We start from the raw sequence: 11,259 nt of genomic DNA on the forward strand, positions 1-11,259 counted from the left end.
AATTGCCAAATTGTAATGTAATTATCAAATAATATTCTTTCCAAAAGGTGGAACCATAGAGACTAGACCTTTGCTTACTGCTCACAAGGAGACCCCCTCACTTTAATAGGTTGTTCCCACGCTGCCGCTGATGAAACTCGATCCCTGTTCATTTTTTCCAAACTTCACCTCTATCCCTGGTCATTCTTTCCAAATTGTAATGTAATTATTACAAAATATAAAGATTTAATTTAAATAAACCTTTAACTAATTCTTTGTAAAATTGGTAAATTCACAAATAATTAATAAATATAAAATATTGTTTCAAAAAATATAAATATAAAGTATTATAAAATCTCGTTAGTCTAAATATCAAATATGTACTCCTATATCAAAATCTAGCGTGCAAATAGCATTTTTTTTTTCTTTTTAATCTTCTTTTCTTTGAACAAGACCTAATCTTTAGTAGATTGCAATGCATGTACCAGACCCTCGAATAACACCAACATGCTTAATTGCTAATGAAAGAACACATAACACACAAGTTATTAATGTAACTTAGAGATAACAATTACTTGTTGAATAAAAAAGGGTATGAATTAAATAAGGTAAATGTTAAGCATACCGTTATGAAGTATTATTTCTGTGTCATGTATCCAAATTTTATTAAAAGAAGAAAAGAAATGAAAATGAAAATGAAAATAAACGGTGACAAAATGCTTAAGACTGTATTTACTTCAATTATTTATTTTCTATTCTCTATTTTCAAATTTGAAAGATGTACAAGTAAATACGGAGTACATTTACTTTGCGGTAATGTAACAGTCACAAAAATCTCACATAACCTAATGGGATGTTTAGTTCAAAGGATATTTTGAGATAATATAATATTTCCAAAAATCTCACATAATAACCGGCCTAAGAATACAAAGGCAATTCAATATGATTCACATGAAAGCTACCAAAAATGAACTAAAAAAATAAAGTTCGGGACTTTGGAAATCTAACATTCTCTTGAACCAAACAAGAAAATCTTATATTACCAAGCATGCTCAACAATTGACCTTTTTTTTTCCCACAATTTTTAAGGTGTCATGTAGGATAGAATGTATGGAAAAAGGGTAGGCCGGGTGGTGAGAAAAAAAAAATAAAAAATAAAAGTAAAAACGAAAAGCAAAAAAAAAAAAAAAAAAAAAAAGAGAAAATGTTGCTTTTATGTGCCTAGCTAGCGTGTGCATTGCACGCTGCTATGCCCAACTCGCACGACAAAGCCTTTTTTTTTTTTTTTTTTCTTATAGCGGGACTTACAAAATATCAGCATTTGTAGTAATAAATTTTCATTCTCTCTCATCTCACACCTCTATCTCCTCCACCTAATCTAAAAACTTCTAAAATGAATTAGGGATGCTCTAAGCTAAGGTTTATGTGGGACAACCAGAACCAAACACTTCATTTTAAACTTCCCTTTCTCCCAAAAAAAAAATGAAAAAAAAAATTATTGTTAGTAAACAAATACACTCTAAATATCCATCCAAAGAGTAATACTCTCATTATGTGTTTCTCAATGGTTAAGTGAGCCACCCACTACTAATAACTTATTGTTATGTTAGGAAGTAAGAAATAAAATATAAGTACGTGTAGTAAAATTTGACTATATCTTTCATTTTTTTTGTCAATTAACATGTATAACGTCAACAGAGAATAACAAATAGAATAAAACGATAAAATAAATGAATTATTACTCTATATCCACAGAAAACTATTGTGCCTGGGAGACAAATTACATGACAAACATCATATGAATATGACCTCTTGGATATGTGCAAGACTGACCCTATAGTTTTAATTGACCATTGTGTCTAAATAGGCTCCAAAAACAATGGCTCTAGGTGGACATATATAGTCGGTGATGGGCAACATATGGCTCTGGGATGGCCAGTTTTGTGTGTTTTTTACTTGATCTCATTTGTTGTATTGTAAACATGTAAGGATGGGAGAGGTTGCTTGGGGTGCAAATTGACGTGCAACGCAAACACACAAAACTGGTCAACCCTAATATTCAGGGTGGTAGGACAAACCCCAGACATTTTAGTCGTTGGAATTTGCACCCAAAGCTTTATAATATGAATGCAATGACCCCCAAAACAAAAAACAAAAACAAAAGTTAAACTACTAATTAATCACACATTGACTACCTATAATTAAGATTAAGAGGAAGCTTAGAATAATTATATATGCAACTGGAGCTCATACTTGGCACCTCTCATGATTCATGAGTTGTGGCTAAACAAATACAGTTTATTTGCATTCAAAAAAACAAAATACAGTTTATTTCGAATATTCCCCTAAATTTCCAACTAAATTGGATTGTCTTCCTAGCTTAAGTATAGATCTAATTAATTATCTAAAGATGTATGATTTTTTATGCAATTCTCACTTCAGTTTTACGCGTAAATGGATGGAAGTTGACGTGTTAATTTTCTGCCCTTGTGTGAACACAGCTAGGATAGTCATCTTGGAACAATAAAGAATGCTGTGTTGCACGGTTCCTAATAGTCCAATACTTTTGAATAGCAGCAAAAAAGGGGAAAATTATACCTATTTCTTTACTTTTGTAAATATAGTTCTTGAATAGTGTAACGTAATTGCGTTTTAGTTCTAAATATTGAGAGTGTTTGGTAAATAATTATTAGCTGATAGCTGATAGCTAATTGGGTTAGTGGGTTGTTGATAACATTTGTTGATTGTAGAAAAGTGTTCGGTAAATTAGCGATTACCTGATAGCTAATTACATGCAAAATGATTTTCTCAAAAAACTATTTGAAAAAGTTGCTTTAAGCAGCATTTTGAATTTTAGCATTATGGAACAAAAAGCTAATTAATCAAACACTCATATTGTCCCTGTTTGGTAACATAGCCTATCAGTCAATTTTGACTTATTTGATCACTATTAGCTATTTGACTTGGTTAATCAATCAATATGAGTGTTTGATTAATTAGTTTTTTGTAACAGCTTATTGCTCCAAAATACTAAAATTCAAAAAGCTACTCAAAACAGTTTTTTTGATCAACTTTTAAAAAAAGTCATTTTGCATGTAAATATGTAATCAGCTATCAGCTAACAACTAATTTACCAAACACTTTATACAATCAGCTAATGTTATCAACTAGCCAAACCCACTAACTCTATCAGCTAACAGTTATTTTACCAACACTCATTGATTGTTTAACCAAGTTAAACAGCTAATAGTAGTTAAATAAGTCAAAATTGATTAATAAATTAACTATTTTATCAAACAAGGTAAATGTTTTTTAATCCTTTATTCTAACATTTTTTGTCCACTTTCGTCAATTATTTTTTAAATTATTGCTTTTAATATGATTTTCCAAACATCAATATAGTAGGAGAGATGTTAAGAAATGGTTGAAAGGACATGAGAGACATTAGGACAAAAGAATAAACGTGTAATATTAAGAACTAAAAATGCAAATTGTAACATGTTTGAACACATAGGCTCTGTTTGGTAAAATAGTTAACCTATCAGTCAATTTTAATTTATTTAATCACTATTAATTGTTTGACTTGGTTAAAAAATCAATATAAGTGTTTGGTTAATTAGCTTTTTGTAATTTCAAAAAGATGTTCAAAATAAATTTTTCAATTAGCTTTTTGAGAAAAAAAAATTATACCAAACAGCTATCAACTAACAGCTAATTTACCAAATCCCTTTCTACAATCAGCTAATTATCAACTACTTATACTCTCTAATTAACTCAATCAGTTAATAGCTAACAGCTAACATCCATTTACCAAACATGGCGGATATATTTACAAAAATAGATAAGCAAGTATCAAAATGACTATTAGAACACAACTCAATGAACTAATGAATCAAAATTATTATTGCAATTTTCCCTAGTAAGAAATATTTGATTCTTAAAATAAAAGTTACCTGCTGGTAATGTTTGACTGACAAACCAATTACTTGAAGGGGTGACTGTAAGTAAACCTGAAACAAGTAGAAAAGATTATATGATGCATAGGTAACAGTTTACAAATTCTCAAAAAAAAAAAAGAAAAAAGTAACAGTTTAAAAATTGAGTAAACTATGTAATAAAAGCATAGAACGCATAGGTAAATCAGGGTCGAAACAGTTTCTCAAATAAGATTTGATAATAACTACTCCGTATAAATTAATAACACAATTTCACTCAGAAGTGAGAATGAAATGACATAATTTCTTCCAGTTTTTTTTTTTTTTTTTTTTTTTTTTTTTTTTTTTTTGAGTGCCACTACCTAAAGTATGCAACATGCATGGGGTAAAATCTGACTTTGTGATTCAATTGGCGAAAAATTACAATGAGATAAATCAACATAGATTATCTATAGCTGCCGGACTCAAATCAAGAAGGTCAGTATGCCGCTCCAATTGAGAGTCAAACTTAAAACCTTGTAATTATCAAGACAATAGCATGTTTGATTAATCAACTTTTATAACATCTTATTGCTCCAAAGTGCTAAAATTCAAAAAACTGCTCAAAATAGCTTTTTTGATAAATTTTTTGTGAATTGAAAGTCATTTTGTATGTAATCAGCTATTAACTAACAATCAATTTACCAAACATCTTTCTATAACCAGCTAATGCTATCATCTAGTCAAACTCACTAACTCAACCAGCTAACAGCTATCAGCTATCAGATACCAACTATTTACCAAACACCTCATTAACCGGAGTCAAAAAGTTGCCCATGCATACAGCACAACTAACTTAGGTATGCTAATCCCCTACTTGTGGCTCCCAAAGGAGATGCTACATGATGATTAGACTTGAATAGTATTCATGTATATATCAACAGGGAAAGCACAAGGCTGAAGGCATGCATATTGACCAGGTTATTTATATATATATATAATTTTTTTTGCAGGTTTTACTCCGGGTAATATGTCATAGAGTTCCAAAAAATTAACGACTCATTGACTACTTTCACCTAGAGCTTCATCAACACAGTAATTTCTACAGTAAAAAGCCTCCCAAGCTGGTGCATTTCCTATGAAGTAGGAAAAAATTTAGGCTTGATGAAAGGGATCACTTTGATAATAGTTTAGTCAAATAATGCATCCCCATGCGCACGGCACAGACAGAATGAACAACTTTATCCTCAATCCTCTCTTCATTCCATATACTTGTAAACTGTATTATTGTACCATATGACCACTACAGACAGATATTTGGAATTTTATATCATGAAGAGCTAGTCACACCTTATAGGCCATTATACCTGTACTACCTTACGAGTCAGTTGATTGACCAATCTAAAATAAAGTTGATATCTGTTTCATTAACAACTACAACATCCGAGTTTAAATTCTACTGGAGGAAATAGTATGGATTTGTCTCGTTCTAAGTACTAGCATACTAGAATTTGGTTTCAATGAGCACTTAATACACCTTATTACACTAATAGTTTAAGCTAGGAGTCAAAATTAGCTGTCATTATTCTGCACCTCCAAAAGGTGACCTTTCCAAGCAAGGGACAATCGGTTAAGCGATCTTTGTCATCCTCTCTAAAATTTGTATCCTTTTGTAGAGCATAACTTTTAGGATTAAAAGCCTAAAATGAAATCACCGAAAGGAAAATCTTAGGTGGTCTTAGGGTCTGTATTGAATGTATAGTTCCTTCATGACATTACTATGAAATTTCGTAAATGGGAGACTGAAAGCTAAGAAAATAAACTATTAAAAATAATCAAAACAAATTAAAAGCATCTATTACTCTAATAATCTTGATGTAACATATTTTGAATAGACTATTTTAGAGACCGTTAGGCAAGAAAACATCACTTGCCATGATGCCACCATGTTATTGGAGAAAAGTGAGGTTTCTCCTCTCTTAAATAGTTGGACGCTAGGCGAGATTCTCTTCTAGCAATCCAACTACCATTTTTTAAATTTCGAATGGTCCTCCTGATTTGACAATCAATCAATCAAAACATGTCACATTATATCAAATATGTCTAATTGAATTGTATAGTATTACTGTTATGATCAAACATTTATCACCATGGTTGAAAAAATCACTAGGCACTCCGGAGCGCCTAGGCGGTTAGTGCCTAGTCAGCCGCCTAGACCACTGATTATGGTGATACGCTAGGCGGCCAACCAGCACCTAGTGCCGATTAACTAGGCGGAATTTTTGCAACACTGCTTACCACTTACACAAAAAGTTATAGCTAGTAGCGACCACATTTTCGAGACGCTGGGTGTTAGACTTGGCCTTTTAAGCCCTTTACTGACCTCCCCTAACAATCCCGGCCCTCAACCACAAGGTACTAGACTTGGCCTTTACTAGCCTCCACCCAACACTTACTAAATTTAAAAAATGCTCCTTTGACTCCAAATAATTCAGTCTGCACACGGGTTGCATTAAAAGCAAAAATGCTCAGAACAAGACAAGATTATGGATCGCTGAGCTTATGTAATTTACTTCAACGCTCAAATAGAAACACAACCAATCTTCTTCCAGTAGTATTATAGAGATCAGAATACTCCCTACACAATTAACTAGGAATGTGCAGACTTGATTAAGTGCATTGTGCATATAATAGAGGTTATACTGCACAGTCACCTACCTCTGATCTATTCGTAGTGGTGGTGGTGCTCTATGTGTTTGAAATAAGGTGAAATGAAAATATAGAATAGTTTTTTCCCTGTAAGATAAGATCATATATATATAGCAGAATAATTTAGTAAAGAATCAGATACAGTAGTTGTGTGAATATGTCTAGAATACTCAACTAAGAATCACTGGGTGATGTAATTAAGATTTTCAGAGTTTGACATGACATAGTGAGTACAACTAAAGAAGATCTAGGATGAGATCCAAATGTTAAGACAGAATACCAGAAGCATCAGTCTTCTAGCATCTAATCTTGAGAGATCAATAAATACCACGTAGATAGCAAAGTATTTAGCATTAGATATTGGGAGGATTTAAACTGAGTAAAGGGAATAATTAGATTCTGGGGTTTATAATACATAGAAGCTAAGGTTGATTCATATATATATTCTGCAGTTTCAACACAATTTTAAAATCCTCTTTTACATTCTCAAATCTAGATTTTAGGGAAAAAGCCTAAAAATGTGCAATCTTAACTTCAAGCCCCATGCTCCCTAGTTTCATGTTTAATTTGAAGACTTGAAGTTAAGACTCATCAGAGAGAGAGAGAGAGAGAGAGTCAGAGAGAGGAAGCATCCTGTGAGGTTCAATTCATTGTCATGCAAGGCTTTTAATCATTTATTTATTTTTTTCATAAAATTCTATGGATCCTGTTGACAAAGGAAGGGGTGTTGTAGACAAAATAATTCTAGCTATACAATTCTTATCTCCAACTACTTGTACAGCTTTTTGAGCAACCAACTTGGATAAACAAATGGAACAATTCAAAAATGTTATTATAATACTAATTAGTTGTAATTCTGGCCAGGCCTATTTAAGAAGTACTCCTCGTGGATATGGAGTACATGCCAGCACTTTCTTCTCATTCCTGTCTTCTCAGACCACCACGTATCTCCCACTTCAATTCAACCATACTTCTTCTGATCACAGCCATATAATATACTTACTCACATTGGAAACTTAATTGTATCTATACTTCAACTCTCAACTCTCAACTTCAATTCTCCCTCTCTCTCTCTCTCTCTCTCTCTCTCTCTCTCTCTCTCTCTCTCTCTCTCTCTCTTTCTATAATTCTATCTCCTGTGCAAACACAAAACACAGAACCATAATATATATATATTAAGATGTCAGCACTTATGTGCATTGGAGCATTAATTTTTGTAATCATTACACATTGGATTTACCGATGGAGGAATCCCAGATGCAAAGGGAAGCTCCCACCGGGTTCAATGGGGTGGCCGCTCCTTGGAGAGACTCTTCAGTTCTTTGCACCCAATAGCACATCTGATATTCCTCCCTTTGTTAAGGAGAGAATGAAGAGGTAATGTTGCTAGTATAGCCTAGCTAGAACTGGCTATATATATATATATATATGAGTGCTAATGCATTCTACACTCAACTGTTTCATTCTTGATCCCCCTAGAATAGTTATTTGATTATATTACTTTGAATTCTACTCTGCAGATATGGACCAATATTCAGAACAAGTTTGGTAGGGCGGCCGGTGATTGTATCTACAGACCCTGAGCTTAACTACTTCATCTTCCAACAAGAGGGGCAGTTGTTCCAAAGCTGGTATCCAGATACATTCACTGAGATCTTTGGGAGGCAAAATGTAGGTTCTTTGCATGGTTTTATGTACAAGTACCTTAAAAACATGGTGCTAAACCTGTTTGGTCCTGAGAGCCTGAAAAAAATGCTGCCAGAAGTTGAAGAGGCAGCAAATAGAAATTTGAGAAGGTGGTCAAACCAGACAACTGTGGAAATGAAGGAATCCACTGCTACGGTAAGTTGGCCAGACTGAAACTATAGAGGAACTGTATGTATATGCACTGTTCAAATTCTATTGAGCTAATATTTTAATGTTTGTTTTTCTTTTTTTCAGATGATATTTGATTTAACTGCTAAAAAGTTGATCAGCTATGATTCTGAGAATTCCTCAGAGAATCTACGGGAAAGTTTTGTGGCTTTTATACAGGGATTAATCTCCTTTCCTCTTGACATCCCAGGAACAGCCTATCACAACTGTTTACAGGTATAACATGCATTATATATATATAATAGCATTTGAGAGGCTTTTGGTTTCATTTGTAAGGTTAAAACTAGAGTTCTGATTTATGAGTTATTCATCAGGGAAGAAAAAAGGCAATGAAGTTGTTGAAGGAGAAGATAGAGGAAAGGCGAGCAAACCCAAGGAAGAACCAAACTGATTTCTTTGATTTTGTCCTAGAGGAACTCAAAAGAAAGGATACAATTCTTACTGAGGGAATTGCTCTAGATTTGATGTTTGTGCTGCTTTTCGCTAGCTTTGAGACAACCTCCCTAGCTTTAACTTTAGCCATCAAATTTCTCAGTGACCATCCTTTGGTATTGGAAAAACTAACAGTAAGTGAATATGGCTTTCACAACACTACCTGTTGCTATGTTTCATGCCATTTCCTAAACTAACTTGCTCTAAATATTTTCAGGAAGAGCACGAGGCAATAATTAAAAACAGAGAAAATCCCAATTCTGGACTGACATGGCAAGAATACAAATCAATGACATTTACATTTCAGGTAGGTCAAGTAATATCGGTTTTCATCATTTGGAAATTTCAAAGAATCCAAACATGATGATGAACTAATGACATATACTTGTTAATTACAGTTTATCCATGAAACAGTCAGGCTGGCAAACATTGTTCCTGGGATTTTCAGAAAATCTTTACGAGATATCAATTTTAAAGGTATACATTTAAAAATGATTACTACCAAGTTCTTATGAGGGTAAAAATATAGAGTTACTCACATAAAAATGACTTTGATGTAGGGTATACCATTCCTGCTGGTTGGGCAGTTATGGTTTGTCCTCCAGCTGTACACCTGAACCCCACCAGATACAAAGATCCACTTGAATTCAATCCTTGGAGATGGGAGGTGAGCCTTTTAGAGTCTCAAACTTTATTCAACTGCTAAATCAGAGATGAGCTATATCAAATCATATTTTATATTCTAAAACTATACCATATATTGCTGGAATAAAGGGAGTAGAAATAAATGGAGCAACAAGAAACTTCATGGCTTTTGGAGGTGGAATGCGATTTTGTGTTGGAACAGATTTCACTAAGGTACAGATGGCAGTCTTTCTCCACTGTTTGGTGACCAAATACAAGTAAGAACATAAGTCCCTCTGGGCTCTTGCACATTGAAAAGGGCAAGGAGCAAACTGATTACTAATCCAAAAACATTATTTCCAGGTGGATACCAATCAAAGGAGGAGACATTCTAAGGACTCCTGGTTTGCAATTCCCAAACGGATTTCATATTCAGATATCTGAAAAGCATGAGATAGGACAGCAAACAGCATCATGAAGCAACATCAAGACAACAGACTGTCAGACTGGCAAGTCACACGCGAGAGGCTAAAGAAATACCAGGGAAATTATCATTGTGCAAGAATACTTGTTAATAGTTGACAGTTGGTTGCAACACAACTGGTAGCCAAAAAAAAAAAAAAAATCAGAACCATTATCTTCCTTCCTCAAAGCAAGATTAAGGTGAGGAAATTTTGCTCAATATGCAAGCAGATATTTGGTGCTTAGGCTTTTTATTTTTTTATTATTACAAAAAAAAAATGCAGAATTTATATTGGAAAACATACTAGCAAAAGTGGTGTGTATACAGTACTGTTTATTAAATGTAAGGAGGTCCTATTACAACTAATGCATATATGTGTAAGTATTATTTTTTTCATGCCAAAATACTTGAAATACTCTCATATGCATAAATTTCAAACGATATTACTTATAACATATTAAGTCATGCGAGATTTTACCACAAGGTATAATACTCTGTGACCTTTTTTTTCATTCATTTTTCTTGTATCTACCATCTTCAATTCCTTCTATTCATCCACAATTTCCTACACTGCTTCAAATTTCTTAAAATCAACACTTCAAAAAGAAATTAATTTTAAAAAGATTTTAAAAAACAAAAAAAAAAAACAAAACAAAAAAATCCAGAGCAGCTAAATCTCTTCAAGCAAAAATATCAAAATCCATATTTAATTTGCAGAATTTTAAAAATAAAATATAGGCCGGTATCATGCCATACTGACTTCATATGATTGTGCTTAAACAATTCAATACTTCTGCATTAGGGGAACAAGCTGGATTATAGCCCCATACGGTTGAATTAATAATCATTTTATCATAAAACAGAGTAGATGTCAGAAATCTAGAATCACAGCGGAGTCATAAACAAGTGCTAATTTAAAACTTAGCTTATCATAGGATCGACGGAAATACGGAATCCAGAGACCTCTAGACGATGTCGCCGGAAGTTTCCAAGGCGACGGGTTCGCAGAGGATGAAAGTCGAAGGTTATGTAGCCGGCGGAAGGCAGCATTTCGGCGACGCAATCCGACGGAAAATTCAATTGGACGCGGTTTTCGATGCCTGCCGCCAAAATTTAAAAATTGTTCAAAACTTTTGTCTGCATCCCAAATTCCAATCTTTTTTTTTAACACCTTCGATCCTTTTCAATCATGAAGCAGGATCGGTTTCGATTCTATGAATTGAAGACCTGAACCGGGGGTTCACCGGTTTGAACCTATTTCTA

The 11,259-nt window shown here is 33.5% G+C and overlaps 1 protein-coding gene across 1 annotated transcript; it reads left to right on the forward strand.

The window, feature by feature from the left end:
* Positions 1–7,707: 7,707 nt before the first annotated feature.
* LOC109174702 (cytochrome P450 87A3) lies at positions 7,708–10,143 on the forward strand. The gene is made up of 9 exons (XM_019323962.1): positions 7,708–7,979; positions 8,123–8,444; positions 8,544–8,693; positions 8,792–9,043; positions 9,127–9,216; positions 9,308–9,386; positions 9,470–9,576; positions 9,684–9,811; positions 9,897–10,143. Exons 1-9 carry the CDS (start codon positions 7,783–7,785, stop codon positions 10,009–10,011), a joined length of 1,440 nt encoding a protein of 479 aa, XP_019179507.1. The 5' UTR covers positions 7,708–7,782; the 3' UTR covers positions 10,012–10,143.
* Positions 10,144–11,259: the final 1,116 nt, after the last annotated feature.

Source organism: Ipomoea nil, unplaced genomic scaffold (genome assembly GCF_001879475.1).
Source record: "Ipomoea nil cultivar Tokyo-kokei standard unplaced genomic scaffold, Asagao_1.1 scaffold0656, whole genome shotgun sequence".
NCBI lineage: Eukaryota > Viridiplantae > Streptophyta > Magnoliopsida > Solanales > Convolvulaceae > Ipomoea > Ipomoea nil.